The sequence below is a fragment of the Heteronotia binoei genome, chromosome 1 (assembly GCF_032191835.1).
Source record: "Heteronotia binoei isolate CCM8104 ecotype False Entrance Well chromosome 1, APGP_CSIRO_Hbin_v1, whole genome shotgun sequence".
Taxonomy (NCBI): domain Eukaryota; kingdom Metazoa; phylum Chordata; class Lepidosauria; order Squamata; family Gekkonidae; genus Heteronotia; species Heteronotia binoei.
The window spans coordinates 117,462,237-117,479,231 of record NC_083223.1 but is presented as its reverse complement, the minus strand read 5'-3'; the positions used below and the strand labels follow the sequence as shown (position 1 = coordinate 117,479,231).

Sequence of the window (16,995 nt, the reverse complement as noted above, 5' to 3'; positions counted from 1 at the left end):
ATGCTGTCAGTGATCCTACCTCCATAGATGCTTGTGTTGGTGCTACAGGAGAACTCTGCCAAAGAAGGGTACATATCTGAAGGAAGTAGCTAACACCCTAAAGGGAAAATAAGCTTCCCTAAAGGGAAAATAAGGTGGCATTTTCATACAGACCTATATTGTTCTGTAGAAATAGTTAGTTCTTCTTCCTTTTCCCCAAACACATCATGCATCTCTGAGAAGAATCTCAGGAAGGGGTATATGTGAATAAAATACACGTGGATAGCTAAACCAAGATATAGTCTTTAGCACCATATAATACAGTAAAAGGCAAGAAGTTGTCTCTGATCCTGTTGTTTTGAGATAACAAGCAAAAAGAGAGAGTGTGAACAATTGATAAGATGAAACTGGTGAGGAATTCTGGAATGTGTCAGATGAGCTGCTGTTTTTGTGAAAATTTCCATAACTACAAATGTGGAATGCTGCCGTAACCACTGTTGTATAGCAGCATTCGGATATGGTTTTATTTTGGTGGAGCATCATCATAGTGACAGAGCTAAGGTAGTATTTAGGGTTAAATTGGTAACTATGCTTTCCAAAGGAGGGGACTAAAATATAAAAGCAAAGTATACACATTACCAGCTTAAAATTTGTCAAGACAACCTTGCTAGTGACTCTGATTTCACTTTTTAAATGAAGACTAGCTTTGTGTCAATATGTTGGTATTTGTTTGCTTTTTTTGTTTTCAAGGATCTGTTTGACCCCCAAACGGCTTTGTTGCGGTATGTGTTGGAGCAACCCTATTCCAGAGATATGGTCTGCAATATGCTAGGTCTAAACAAGCAGGTACTGTATTGTGCTACCGTGTTCTTCTTAGTTTTGCATAGAATCTGCACTTTTTCTTTTCTCTTTTTCTTTGCTGTAGCTAACTAAGCAAAACAGTTGAGGATCATGACTCCCCCCCATAGATCATGACTCCCCCCCCCCCATATAGGTTAATTGGGCACTATTTTTCCTATAATTTACATATTGCTTTAAAGATGTCTAAATTGAAAAATGGAGATTTTTTTTTAAAAAAGAATGATATTTTGGCATTGCTTTTTTTCTCTATAAGGCCAGCCTCAAATATACCCTAGACAGATATTAACTAAAATAGACTGTTTTCTTTTTTGTGGAGGGAGGTTGTAATGGTGACAGATGAATTGCTTAGATCAGTGCTCTTTAGAACTTTTATGTTAAATGCCTTGGCATGTTTTCATTACCTTAAGTGGTAATGATGGATTTAATAAGTGGGTTTTTTGAGGGTTTTTTTTTTTTTGCCTTACCATGTGGGAGGGCCTGGTCTGACTTGGGGTAACTTGAGGCTGGCCTCATAGTCACTGTTTTGTCTTTTCTTTTTTTTCTTCCTTTATTTTTGTTCTGTCCTGTCTTGTCCTGCCCATCCTCCAATGCTCTAGACCTTGAACATTGCTCAGGTATGTTCACAACCTTACTGTTGTATTGTGACTAACGATACGCTGGCTGCTTTGTAGCCACTGATTCCAGTTTGAGAATACGCGTCTGGCCAGGGCTTGAAATTGGTGGGACCATCACATGCTAAGATAAGATCAACTTCCTATTAAAATTCTGAGGTTATAAGAATGCTTCTCAATTTAAAAAGAATTTGTCCAATAATTGGCTTGAGTTACCCATTGCTTGCCTGACCTGCCAACTTGCCGTAGCTGTTTTTATTCAGACCATAAGTTTCTTGCTTTAAATCATTTGTTTGTATGAAAATGAATTTTCCCAATGAATCTTAGAATGCTAAAGATTTATAAACCAGTGACTAGGAATGATTATTCTTAGCCTCCAATTCCCTTTCAAGTGTCTTCAAAGAAGAAGGAAAGATTAAATTTACAACTAATCTGTTATCCTTATTTGTATGTTTCTATAATTAATTATTGGCCTGTTTTTATCTCAGGTGATATTTAAGCAAAATAAAATAGCGTTGATGTTTGCAATACTATAGCGAAGGTTGTGTCAGTGTTTTCATTTATTAAAAACTCTCATTTCAGGGATTTGTACCTTGACCATAACATTTGCTTGATGTTAAAACTTTGGTTGATGCATTAAAACCCCCCACTTCTATCTATATTTCCACAATTTTTAAACCCTTACACATGTTGCCTTTGCAAAGAAATTACATATATTAGAGAGAGAAGTGTGTGTTTTTATTAAATGCCACTAATAAGATTAAATTGTGAAATAACCTGCAGTGTTGATACTTCCCAAGTGTTTGGGTACATCTTAAGACTTTGGGCTAGAATACATTGAGATTCATACTGTGGCCTACATGAGGCAGATCTCTGTGAGCAAAAAGTATTCTTTTCCAGCAGTGGGGAAACCTGTTTTCAATGCACAATAGGTATATTCATTGAATTATTACTGTATAACTCCCCTAATTTAATGAGAACAATTTTCCATAGACTTGGTATAGAACCTGAAGTGTGAACACCAAGTTTCCCTAGCTGTAAGGGTTTTCACATTCACTTTATTGGAAGAGATGGTTCTGCACATTCATTCCTCAGTGACTTTCCTTTCCATTGTAGTGAATGATGAAACCCACCATCTTTGGATCACACACATAGTTTTGTTTTCACTGAGGTGTAATAAGATTTAGTTATGAAAACCGGATGTGTTGCTGGATCAAAGACTGATTCATACTGCCCCAGTACACCCGCTTTTATTGGCTGTCATTGAGAATGATGAGGATAAGTACATTATATGTTCACTGAATATCTTCCAGTGTTTGCAAATAAATATCTCCCTTTCATGCTTTATGATGTTTTAGTGCTGCAAAAAACTGCATAGCAAACAAACTTTGTTTTTTAAAGAAAATCTAAATTGAACCTCAGACTGGAACAGCTGGATTCAAATGTGTGTGAGTTGTGAATTCCCTGGTGCATCTGAAAAGGCTACTGTCTTCTGCTTCTCATCTCTTCTGATAAACAGGAGTAATAGTTCCACTGTGCAACAGAGTGGCTGTAGTGATTTAAAAAACACCCTTCAAAGCATATCAAATTAACAGGCCGCTCTTTCTCAACATGGAGATAATTCCCTATAATGTTTTCTATCTATGCTTCTCTTGAAACATGTGGAAGCACCACACCAAACTGTTAGGCAAAATGGGAGATTTATATTTGTTGTCAAGAAATGCAAATTCTGCACGGGGTATTTATCAAATGCTGGCTAGAATATAGCCTACTTTTAAGTTGCTGAAAAATGAAGAAGGACCACCCTAGAAGGATGCACTGGGGATCATGGGAACTGCCACATGTGTGAGAGAAGCTGTAGTAAGGATGAGAATTGGGTGAGATGGAGTGAAAAACTTGCTGCTCACAATTTAAAACATTCTGTAGCCTACTGCTTTGTGTTTAGTTTGAACTTCCCAACCTATTACTGTCTATGAAGTAATAAATATTTTTTGAGAAAGTTTTATGAAATTAAATTTAAAAGAAACGTAATATTCTATAAATCTGGTAAAACTGTCTATATTAAGGTGACAGAACAAGATCTGTGAAATATTTCCATTTTTAAAAAAATTAAATAACAAATATAAACATTTTGGCCATTTCATGCAAACAGGTACATATTGTATCCTGTTATGTAGCTGTTTGCATAAAAAGCAGAACAAAACAATACTAATAGCTTTACTGAGAATATGTCCCTCAGTAGATATAGCAAAGAGCATTATCGCAGTCACTATCCTTAAATCATTGACAGGAATAAATAACTTTTGTGTAATTAAATCATATCCTAGATAATATTGATTTCAAATAATTGCAGTATTATTTCCATGTTTTTCAAAATACTGACTGTTTCAACCCAAAGCAAACTTTTATGGCCAAGTAACAAAACTTTGAAATTAATAGTTTTTAATGGAAATGCTGACAAACTATGAATTGTAGGTGTACTGCCATAACAACAACAGTCTGTGGGATTTCTGTTCATTTGTTGGTGAAAAAGCATGAGAGGGTTATGTGTGACACTGCTTGGTGAAAATTCAAGGCTGATGCTGCAAATAAGTATTCAAATTATATAAATTGTTCTAAATATAGATTAATCTGTTCAGAAATGTGCTGTCCAGCTACTTTAAACAATAGCCTTCCACTGCAACAATTAGTTATAGCTCCCACACGCTAATTGGGTGTCATGTGTGCCTCACAAATAATTCAGTAGAAACAAACTTTTAAACAATAATCCCTGTGAAGACATTCAAATTCTATGCATGGTGGGGGGATCATAATTGTACCAGCCTGCTCCTGCGGCATCCCTTCTTGTCACCTGATGTTTGTGTTTGAATTTGCATTTGCTTATGGGTATCTATATAAGACTTCTAGTGTCCTGGCCCCACTGATGGACCTCCTGATGGCACCTGTGTGACAGTGTTTTTTGGCCACTGTGTGACACAGAGTGTTGGACTGGATGGGCCATTGGCCTGATCCAACATGTCTTCCCTTATGTTCTCTTATATCTTGATTTCATTTTGAGTAGATTTTGACTGGAGACACAAATTATTTTTGCATTTAACTATGCTGTTGGGAGAATCATTTGCCCCCCCCCCCCTTTCATTGAATTCTACTATACATTCTCTCTGTTGTTCTTTCTGTCTCCTTTTTCTTCCCCTGGAATCTCAAAGAAATTGCTCTTTAAGGAATTCTTCAGAGGGCATTCTCCCCTATCAGCATCTGCATTCAGTATTCAGCTCACAATATTGACCACTTTCATATCCTGTCTGCACTGAAAGATGTTTCTTCCATTATACAGATTGGAAGATGACACCTTAAGATATATATGTTTTTCAGTAAAGAGAATGATTTTGTACATCTATTTAGGCTGTACATTTATTTAAAATGCATTTAGAACATTGCAGTTTAAAAAGCTTCTGGAGACATGTGATTTCACAGAAATTTCAAGACATCTTCTTTTATTCCGAGCACTGAAGATATATATTCATTGCTTAGAAGAGAGGGTTCAGAGAAGCATCCATTGTTGAATATTTTCCCTCCCATTCTCATTAGCTCATATGAACAAGCAAAAGCTTCTTCAGCAAAAGTTTTAATCTAAACAATCTTCCTGTTACCATTAGCTTTTAAATCAGTTGATATAGGACATATCTTCCTTAAATTTATATGTCATTCTTCCTTAAATTTATCAATCCTGCTTTAATTTATTGGTCAGGTCGGGTCAGATAAGTTTTTCCAGAAATTACCTTGCTGGAGTCTCTCTAGTATTTAATTCCTCCAAATCTCTGTTCTCTGTTTGGGGAAGAACTTGACCCACCCATTATATGTCCTGCTAGATCTATTAGCATTTGTATGAGAGTAGGCTGAGGCATTTCTGAAAAGCAATTGAACTGACCTTCCCTTTGTCCGGGGGAGGGGGGGACTTTAAACTCAGAGTGAAGGTTTTGCTCATTTCCAACCTACAATGAAAAAAAAATGAATTTCTTCACACCATATATGGAATGAGAAATTCAGATAGATTCAGAAAAGGAAGAGGCACTAGAGATCATACTGCAAGTTTATGTTTGTTACTGGAGCAGATAAGAGAATTTCAGAAGAAAATCAGCTTGTATTTCATAAATTACAGGGAAGCATTTGAGTGTGGATCATTGAAAGCTATGGTTGGTTTCAAAAGAAATAGGTGTGCCACAACATCTGATTGTTCTGATTCACAACCTATACTTTAGACAAGAGGCTATTGTTAGGACAAAATGGTTTCCAATTGGCAAATGGATCAGACTAGGATGTATTTTATCTCCCTGTCTCTCTAATCTATGTGCAGAATATATTGTAAGAAAAATTGGATTAGATTTAGATGAGGATGGAGTGAAAATTAGTGGAAGGAACATTAACAGTTTGAGATACTGGCAGAAAATAGTGAAGACTTAAATTACTCCTGATGAATGTTAAAGCAGAAAGTATCAAATCAGGATTACAGCTGAACAATCAAGAACACAAAAGTAATGGCTACTGAGGAATTCTATAACTTTAAGGTTGACAATGAAGAAATGAAATTGTAACAAGATTTTCTATTCTTTAGCTCCGTCATCAACCAAAAGGGAGATTGAGACTGGAAAGGGCAGCCATGAAGGAGCTAGAAAAGTTCCTAAATATAAGGATGTGTCACTGGTGAACAAGATCATGATCATTCGTACCCATTTCTCATTACTCTGTATGGGTATGAAAGCTGGATAATGAAGAAAGTTGATTCATTTGATCTTCATCGTGGTTTCTATGCAGTCCCACACATAGGTCTTGCCTTTGGCAACGGATCCTAACCTCAGAGACTCCAAAAGCTCGCTTGAGCATTATTTTTGGCGCGCTTTCTGGCTCGCCCTGGGGAGCAGGCACCGACTGCGCATGCCTGGAGCGAGCGGAAGGCGCCCCTTCCACTCAGTTTCTTCCTAACCGCTACTCGGACAACACCTACCTCGTTGCGTTCCTCTCCTTAGTTTGTTCTTCTGTTCGTCTCTTTGTCTCCTGTGGTATCGTATTCTTCTTTCTTCCCTACTATTCAGTCCCCATCTGTTTAAAAACAAAAAGGAGCCTTATTCTGCGCTTTTCTTTCCTTTTCCCCTTCGCCCCTCCCTTGTCCAGAGCCCATGGAAGGGAAAACTACATTTAAAAAGTGCCACCGCTGCGGAGCTAAAATCCCCTCCACCGACGGTCATTCCCACTGTCTTTTCTGCCTTGGGGAAGCCCACAGGGTCGACTCTTGCACCCATTGTGCTAGTTTCGGCAAACAGGTGTGAAAGAACAGGGCCACCAGACTTCAGCGCTTTCTCCTTGAAAAGTCTCTGTGGGCTATGCCCACTTCCAGCAATTCGCCGCCTCCCCCATCTAGAGAGGGAGATTCAGTTGCGTCAGCCACTGTGGCATCGCTACGAAAGCATAAGTCCAACAAATCTGCTTCCCGCCATTCCGAGTCTGGTCACAAGTCTAAGAAGTCGAGTCGTCACTTGGATCCATCTGCTTCGGTGCCCAAGAAACATCGGGAGTCTTCAGCCAAGACCAGCAAGCCTTCTACTAAGTCTGCACATTCGGCTTGGAGGTCCTCGGCTTGGATGACCTCGACTTCGACTTCCACCTCGACTCCAATGGCCTCGACTTCGACGCAGCATACAATCCCGACACTGTTGCCTACAGAACTCACGGCTCCCACTGATGTCATCACTGAGATGCCCCAGCTCGCTCAACCCGCAGATGTGATTCCGATCCTATCCAGGTCTCCATCGCTCCATGGCTCCCTGCCTCTGGATATCCTGGAACCGAACCCTAGGCATCTTTTGGATCCGAATGCATTCCAGGACATCGGGGTTTCTCCCCTGTATAGAGAACTGAGCACGTATCGAGTTGTCGGGATTTCTCCCCTGTATAGAGAGCTTTGTGAGTCATCCATCCAAGTCTCAACCCAGCTTTATAGAAAAATGTCGACCCAATTTTCGACTTGGGACTACAGGGCACCTCAGAGAACTTTCTCACTGTTCTTGCTCACCCATCTGCACGGATCTCCACCATGACTACCACTACCATTACGACTATTCCTTGGCCTTGAGATCACCTTCGCCTCAGTACCGTAGGGCTTACAGGTTTTTCTCCAGATCTCAGGTCAAAGAATACTACATACTCAGGTCAAAGAATACTACATACTCTCGACATGAAGATAGCCTTATCCTTCTATCTTGCACATACACAACCTTTCCGAAAGGACACTAATTTGTTTGTAGCCTATGGCAAGCCCCATAAAGGCTCCAGGATATCTACCCAAAGACTTTCCAAATGGGTGTCTAGTGCAATTTGGTTGAGTTATGAGACTGCTAAACAACCATTACCTGTTGGACTCAGAGTTCATTCTACTAAAGTCATCTCGACTTCTTCGGCATTTCTGCATGGAGTATCCTTGGAGGACAGTTGTGCCGCTGCAACCTGGTCCTCTCCGTCCACATTCATCACTCATTATGCCCTGGATGTTCATGCTAGACATGATGCCTCCTTCGGCCAGGCAGTCCTCCACTCAATCTTTTACTAATCCTGCTCCAGATGAGTGCAAGGTGAGTGCTCATATGTGAACTAACGGAGGTTAGGATCCGTTTTGCCACCAATTGCCAGCACCCACCTCCTGTGTTTAGCTTGTTAATCACCCATGTGTGGGACTGCACAGAGACCACGATGAAGATAAACACATTGCTTACCTGTAACTGATTATTTTCGAGTGGTCACCTGTGCAGTCACACAAGCCCACCCAGCCTTCCCCTCTGCTAGCTCTTTGCTTTTTCCTGCACAGATGTCAGTAGCGGCTGGAAGAAACTGAGTGGGAGGGGTGCCTTCCGCTTGCTCCAGGCATGCGCAGTCGGTGCCTGCTCCCCAGGGCGAGCCGAAAAGCGCGCCAAAAATAACGCTCAAGCGAGCTTTTGGAGTCTTCGAGGTTAGGATCCATTTCCGAAGGCAAGACCCATGTGTGTGACTGCACAGATGACCACTCAAAGATCATCAGTTACAAGTAAGCAACCTTACCTGTAATTTTTTTTGTGATGTTGGAGGAGAGTTTTAAGGATACCATGGACTGCAACTGTATAGTACTTAACAAACACACACATAGTTAGTGTTATCCCTAGTTTATTCAAAACATAGTTATGAACATTTATTATTTATTACTAAATATATTCATAGTTCATACCAAGATAGACCATTGCTCCATCAGGCTCATGACTGGCAGAAATTTTCCACAATCTCTGGCTTGGAAGGGTCTTTCCTAACACTGCTACTTGATACCTATTAGGTGGAGGTGTTAGGGATTGAACCTGGTGCTTCCTGCATGTAAATCTTGTATTCTACTACTGAGCCTCCTCTGCCAAAATCAATAAAAGATGAGGTTATAACTGTTTATGATTTTGTGTTTCAAACCTCAGTTAGTATTCCTGTTGAAAATGTCACTGTTCCTTCAAGTGGTGGTTGCTGTGTATAATGTTCAAATAGCTCTTTTGCAGATGCAGTGAACGACAATCTCTGAAGGGAAGACGTATATAGGCAGGAGTGAGTGCATTCTCTGTATTAAGTGTAAAATAAGAATGGAGTTTTTATTCATTTGCTTGTTGATTTTATCTATAAAGAAGGAGATTCAGATTGGGAAAAGACTAAGCACTGAATATTATTCTATATTTGGCTGTTGATCTCCTTTTGGACACAAAGTCTACTTAGCATCTGTGTTTTCCACAGATTCTAATTTGGGGAAAAAAATGCCTTTGGTTTAAACAAGGTATCATTAAGATTTTGAAATGGAATTATATTTTAGTGTTGGACATGCCCTAGATGCTGCCTGTTCTCCAGAGGCAATGTGATATGTTACTATGCCTCTTCTTACTCAGTTAACTACAGAAGTCCTGATAGAGGACATCACTAAGAAATCTGCTCCCTGAGTTTCCATTGGTAATATAAGAGAACTGACTTGGGCTGAGTGTACTCAGCTCTAAGCAGATATAAAAATCTCTGATTCTGTGATCAGAAATGCAGGATTCTGTGAGCAGATTTTTTTCTGTTTGTATAATTGAATATGTATTATTCCCCATAATTCTGGGTTTGCTAGTCATAAGAAGGGATGGATGTTGGCTTGACTTTGCCTCTGGATGTATTTGGGGTTGCAGTTGTAGGGAAGTGAGAAGGTTGTTCTCTGCAGGCAGAAGTCCTTGGGCTCCTGGAAGTGCTTGCTGTGAATCCAACCCATCACCACTGAAATTCTCATTCAGCCACCTCTATAATTTCTGAGGTTTTAACAGGCATTGTGCATATGTTCTCAAGCTTACCTAACTGGTAGAAGTTATAAATGGAAGCTGAGTTCTGTACCAACATCGCTTTCTTGGGTTTTTCTGCGCTCCTGTAGAATTGCAGCATACTTGCAACTGTGGGCATAGCTTTGTCAGTCGATAGCTTTACTTTTTCTCACTTGTTACTTTCTGTGATAGATCCTACAATAGTAATAGTGTAATATTGGTTCAGACAACCAAATGTAGAAGCAGCAGAGCTATTTCAGTTATTAGCAAAAACCACTGTACTGATTGTTAAAGTTATGAGATGATGCATTCCTCTCTCTCCCACTATACAATCAGTTCATTGGTTTTTCCTTGATGTATCTTTGGTCTTTTTTTCTGTAGTATATAGGAAAGGTTGCCATGGTAGATTTTTTGGAGTGGGTAGTACTTCTGTGACCACAGCTACTTGTAAGTGGGTATCAGTGCTGCTGCTCATAGAATGCTCAAGTCACATTATTTTCCCAAGGTCCGTTGTAGATGCCGTCATGTAGGCTCGGTAAGCGGACCAGGACCATTGCAAGACAGCTGTGTAAACGCTGCCACAGTTTGTTGATTTTGCCCTTCGTAGCTCCACATAAATTGAGTTATAGAATTAAGTATATGGCAGCTAGCTTCTTTTGATGTATTGGTGCTGTAGGAAATGGCAAGAATTCTAGTACATGCTAATAACTTCCATAATTATTAGATGATCCTTGGGTGAAATTAAACAACCCTGTGAAGACTTTACCTTTTCAACTTTCTATACATAATTTTGAAACTTTGTTGATTTACAGTTTACATTCCTTAGGAGTAAGCCCACTGAGTAGATTTGAGTAGACCTGCTTAGGAGTGTGCTGATAGTCACTTTAGAAACTATTGTCATACAGCCCATTTTTTTTTCAAACCTACTCTAATGACTATCATTACAAAAGATGGGGCAAGTACTCTGCTCCAGAAGGCATATATTATACTTGCATGGGTGCTGGATTGCCCAGAGTGCATGGGGGGGGAGCATTGGAGGGTGCTGCTACCAGTACAGTGTTCTGCCAAAGTGCAGTCTTCTATTTATTTTCCCTCATAAGAGTGAATGGAAGTATTCACTTATTTTATAGGAAGTGTTATCACTGCTTTGGGAATAATACATGAACCCAGTTTTGATGCTTAGCAATCCAGCTTCAGATAAGGAAGAACCCATTATGGCGGGGTGGGGGTGTCTGAGCAGTGCAGGGGGGGGGGCTCCCACACCAATGTTAAATCTGTTTGCAATAATTATAGTTGTAGTGGTGTGAATATGTTGCCCTACTTGTCTTGCAGTTTTGACCTGCTTTATATTTTGACCCGAGAATTTGGCCTGCTCCTACCTACATTTCCTTTCTCTGATTTTCATTTCCTGGTCAGGCTACAGTGATCCAGAAGCCAAGAATTTTTCTGTAGTCCATAACTGTTAAAATTTTAAGAACAATTTAAGTTTCTTTTTCATTAGAAAAACTATCTCTTTTGATATTTACATTAACTGTCCATTTACATCACTTGATTAAAACTGATATAGCTTTGCATTGTTGGGGACTTGGAGATTGCCCTCTGCCTATCAAATTATAGTGAATTTCAAGCCCTGTACACTGTAGTTTTGCATGCTGGATCATGAAATAGTTTGTAGTGTTGTCTGTTGCATTCTGCTCTGCTTCATAATTAGTTGCATTTGGAAAAAAGTATTCTCAACTGGTGGTGTTAATATTGCTCTTTGTAAATCTGTAATGTGGTTGATCTGTGATAATGGCATTGTATTTTTGACAGAGAGGGTCAAAAGCAACTAATGCTTTCCTTTTGGTTAGAAGTCTTCTGTTTTAAGCATGCTTCAAGAAAGCACAGCCAGATTTATAGCTTTTGGCAGTTTTGAGCTGGCAAAGAGCATGTGAAAGAGGGAGTGTTGTTCTTAGAGTTTGTCCGGAGTTTTGCCATTCTTGCATTGTATTGTTAATTTAGAAACATAATCCCTTTTTCATGGCAAAAAGCAACCCACGTTGGTTGAGGTTAGAATATGTATCTCCTTTCTGCAATCTTCTTTTTCCTTTTTGGCAATTTAAAGGGGCTTTTTCGTTTGCCTGCCATTTGTTAAGAGGAGCACAAAAATATATTGAAATCATATTTGGGTATCTTGGCAAATTTTGCTTTTTTAAAAAAACACTGAATCCCCTTTTTTGCCTCTAGAAAGGGACACAGCATTTTCATGATTAGATTCTGAGCAGCTCAGTTCCTTTTCTGTGTTTGTCTTTTGAAAATAATACCTTTTCTTTCTATTAAGGCTGTGTTATGTTACAGATACACCATGGAAAATTCTGAAACCATTTCTTTAAAAGGCCCATTCATAAATAAATGAATTAACCTAATGCTTATAGTATGCTCAAATCGGCATAGCTTTCTGCTGTTTGCTGTTAAGCTTCAAACTGTATAGACATCAACAGTTTCAATGTACAGAGGAATTACACACATGGCATAATCTAAATGAAAAGTGAAATTAAGGGGAGCCACCACTTTCCTAAATGATAAACATACAAGCCAGGGAAGGTGTGTTAACTGATGAGCAGTAGCACCAAAGTGGGAGTCAGTGTTCTTACAGAATGCCTTTTTGTACCTGAGCTGCCAAAGCACCTGGAGATGGTTCATCTAAAGCCCATTAATTGCAAAATCATTTCCAAAATCCAAGGCCATAGGGATATTAGCCTTTAAACATTAGGAATGCAAATGTACCTTTCTAAAATGCAGTCTCTTTAGATATATTAGTTCTATGAATACCGAGATTAGGTTGAAGTATATGCTTAATGTAGTATAATTCTTCATAGCTGTATCTGTTCATAAAGACTATGAAATTTAAATATATATATAACTGTATATAGTGTGACCTGTAACATAAGACAGTTTTAATGCCTTAGCTTATCTTGTAAAACTTTATGTTTAGACTTCATTTCATGCTTCCCAAGCTTCTGTCAAAGAAATGGTACTGAAATGAATATAATTAAAGACACTCGTTGCTAGTCTTTGGAATACTGTATCTGACTTCTGCTTTGCAGCACAAACAGCGATGCCCTGTACTGGAAGACCAGTTGGTGGATCTTGTGGTATATGCCATGGAGCGCTCAGAGACTGAGGAGAAGTTTGACGATGGGGGAACCAGCCAGTTGTTATGGCAGCACCTTTCCAGCCAGCTTATCTTCTTTGTACTTTTTCAGTTTGCAAGTTTCCCTCATATGGTCCTGTCTCTCCATCAAAAGGTAGATTCTCACTAATACAAAATCAGGGTATTATAATATATCATTTGGAATTTACTACACCTGCCACTAATAAAAATCAGGGATAATATATAATTTGGAATTTATTACACAGTCAAGGCCTACACATTCCTTCCCCCAGCCTTGAACCAACCTCAAGTGCGTGTACAAGTGCGTGGAGATTCAGACAACGTAGCTGCTGCACACATGGCAAAAGAATTGTAGAAGGTTATTTAAATTAAACTTAGTATTGAGTGCGAGAGAAACAATTAAAAGGGACAACATGTGCTGTAGAAAATTTGCTGTGTGGCCTTACTTTCAGAGGTAATAACAGATAGTAGTATGTTGTGACACCTAATGACAATGAAGTGCTCTTTTCAGGAAGCAGTTGTGCTCTGCCCTGTTTTGACAGCCCAGCATGTGATGAATTGGTGACTTCTCTTTCTTCCCAATTGAAATTTTAAATCTGTGTGTTTTGGCTCCAGTTCTTGAAGGAAACTCCTTCTACATTTTTATCCTTCAGACATTTGTTGATCCACTCATAGTAGTCAAATTTTTGTTCACGTCTCAGATGTCTGTCTGCTTCTATTGTGTAAATGCTAACACTGTGATGCAAATGCAAGTCAATATCCCATGACATCTTATGAGAAACAATTTTTTTTAATTTACCAGGTATGAGAGCATAGAATTTTTAGAACATTAGAATGGATTTTCAGTGATTTTGTTTTGGGGGGTTTTTTGCGGGGGGGAGGATGTTGTTGTTATTAGAATGTGTCCCTGCTCATTAATGTGCCTTTTACAGTTGGCAGGACGAGGCCTAATCAAAGGCAGAGACCATCTAATGTGGGTATTACTGCAGTTCATCTCTGGCAGCATACAAAAAAATGCATTGGCTGACTTTCTCCCTGTTATGAAGCTCTTTGACCTCTTATACCCTGAGAAGGAAGTGAGTCTTTTCTGTGAAACATGAGTATGATTATTTGCTATGTACATTTCACCTAGAACTATATCCAAATGATAAAGGAATATATACAGGCCCTTGCTTTAAGGGATTAATCAGTTCTTCCATTAGATAAGGGCTGAAAGGACTGGGAAAGGATCAAAAGATCATTTCAGGGCTAAGAAAAACAAGAACAGAATAACAGATGTTTGATAGAAAAAGGAAATCTCTTTAAATTACTTACCAGGAATCACAACACATGCTTTAAAAGGCCTCTTACTACTAAAAAACTGTGTTTTGAGATCTCTTTTAGTACTGGAAAATGGCCTCATATCTATCCATATTGCAGGTGCCACAGCAGCATAGAGCTTTTTCCCTTGCGAGATGCAACGCATGCCCTCTGCCACCTGTTCATAAAGACTATGAAATTTAACAAGACAGCCTACTCAGTCAGATACTGTCTCTGTAAGCAAAAATGTGTGGAGTCAGTTACTCATATTCTTTATTATAATTTGTATACAGATCTTCGTCACAAGTATTTACATCCTCTTTTAGTTAGCACAGTTGATTGTTCTGATGCACTTAAAGTCTATAGTCTTTTGAACAATACTTCATCTAGTGTCACTGAGAAAGTGGCTAAGTTTCTTTATTCTGTTTTAAAGGCACGTCAGAGGATCTCATAGAAACAGTTTATGTTTATGCTTTTCCTGATGTATATGTGTGCAATCGTTCTATTTTATCTTTTTTTAACTAATTTGCTCTGATATATACATCTGTATATTTTATGCCAATAAAGGCTGACTTGACTTGACTTGACTACTAAAAAAATAAAAAGTGATAAAATCTCAATGTAGTAAACACAATCAAAAAGTAGATCGAGTGAAGACTTTAGATTAGGAACCTAAACATTGGTTGATCTATCCAATTAATGCCAAAAACCCAGAAGCCTAGCAGTCTTGGTAACATAAAAAAATAACACTATTAAATTTAGGTAGATGCAGGTAGATGACAGTTGGAGTCAGGACATGTATCAAGGGTATTTTTAAGGCAGGAGAAACAATCACATTAATAGCTGTATCTAATGGTCAGTGTCAGCATTTCAAAAAGAAGTAGTAGTGACTGTGTCTCAAATGATAGTTCATCAGACTGTGTAGAACAGTAGCAAAAAAAGGTACAATGAATCAACATTGTGTTGCAATGAGAATTAGAAATGGAAGTGACAGCAGGAATTAAGATGAGGTTTCTTCAGTATTTAATTCTCAATAAGGCCTGGCCCAGGGGCCGGCACCATGCAAAGTTTTCCTAGGGAAAGGCTGCCAAGGGAGAGATAATGAAAGAAATAAAGATAGATAGGCTAGTGTGTGGGAAGGAAGCAGATAAAGGGAGGAGGTTAGGGGTTTTCAGGAAAGAGTGTGGGAAGAGAAAATGAGATGTTCCCCACTTGTAAAAAAAAATTCTAAAAATAGGAAAAGTTGCAGCTTTGTTTACTGATGTACAATTCTGTTTTTAACAGCATTCTGCTGGTTGATCTTGGTCTACTCATTCTCAAAACTTCCTTCTTGGATAAAGCCAGATCATCAGATAGGGTAGGAAAAAGCTGTGATGGTTCAGAACAGGTTTTGCCAAAGAAGAAGTATCTGGCAAGAGAAATTTGAAAAATGAGAAGGCTGTGGCTTAATAGAAATAGAGTTCCAGACAGAGGGCAGTGTGGTTTAGGGTGCCATCCTTACCGAGGATGAAAGGAGCTTTTTACTCTGTATTCTTCCCTTTTGAATGCCACATGTTTATAACTGTAAGGTTATATCACTCACTGAACAAACACTGTTCAGATCTGAATCCTACATTTTGTGTTGCTTGGACTTTTCAGAATAATTATAAGTGAATTTAGGACTTGTGCTGTTGTATTGAAAAACTGTTGGGATTTAATATTTCAGTAAGTAATTATATCCTGCAAACCACTGCAAATATCACAAAGAGCAGCTGTATTTGCATATATATTTTTGCTACTGCTGTAATAGCTGGTTTTAACACAAGGTATACCAATCCTGGTTTGCTTTTTATGCAGGTTTGCCTCTGACACTTGATTTTTGTGCAAAGTGGTTGAAAATGAATCATTGCAAAGATTTATGAGGCAGGGGCCCATAAGCGCATACCTACTAATTTTCAAGGACAGCTGTCTGCACCATTGTACAGTCTCTGAACTTAGTTCATTACTGAATTGGGATTTTTCAGTTTCAGATATCTGACTGGGAATTTTTAGCAGCATGCTAGTAGAACAGAATGTAATTTCATTTTTCTTCTTTCCTCAGTGTATTCCTGTGCCTGATATTAACAAACCCCAGTCTACGCATGCTTTTGCTATGACCTGTATCTGGATACATCTGAACAGAAAGGCTCACAGTGACAATTCCAAACTTCAGATTCCTATCCCTCACTCTCTCAAGCTTCACCATGAGTGAGTGCTGTTTCTTATACCCCATTCCTGGATGAAAGCATAAGGGAATTTAGTGTACTGTGCACCCTGTCTGTAAAAGTAGGATGAGACAATATTGTAGCTGTTCAGCAGACAGTGTCCCTGGTGCCCTGATCCGCTGTGACTGCTGCCCTGGCTGCTGCATTGCCAGCTTTCAAAGCCTCCTTCTCCGTCAGCTGCTGTCCTAGCACAGAAGTATTTTTCCTGGTCTTGCTTAAACAGAGAGAGCTCACTTGTATGCATACATACATAAAGCACTGAAGCAAAAAACCTGAGTCCCTGTGCCAAAGAGTACACGTGTCTCAATTTTAATTGTAAACTAAGGAGCGGGGAAAAGGTTTCCATAAGACCACGCTCAAAATACTTTATAATGAAAAAAACTGAATCCCATTTTGGCAGATGTCTTTAAAATACAAGAAAGGTATATTCAGAAGGCATCATGAAACCACGGTTGGATTAAACTGCATCAGAATGTCAGCTGCTGAACAAACTCTTTTGTGTGATAGAT

At 38.9% G+C, this 16,995-nt stretch overlaps 1 protein-coding gene across 1 annotated transcript in view; it reads left to right on the top strand.

Moving 5' to 3' along the window:
* MED23 (mediator complex subunit 23) overlaps positions 1–16,995 on the top strand; it is a 76,662-nt gene that overhangs the window by 23,769 nt on the left and 35,898 nt on the right. Inside the window, exons 10-14 of the mRNA XM_060239443.1 lie at positions 730–825; positions 1,437–1,454; positions 12,877–13,077; positions 13,877–14,020; positions 16,324–16,469. Of these exons, the coding sequence (XP_060095426.1) occupies positions 730–825; positions 1,437–1,454; positions 12,877–13,077; positions 13,877–14,020; positions 16,324–16,469 (605 nt within the window). The remainder of the gene's footprint in view (positions 1–729; positions 826–1,436; positions 1,455–12,876; positions 13,078–13,876; positions 14,021–16,323; positions 16,470–16,995) is intronic.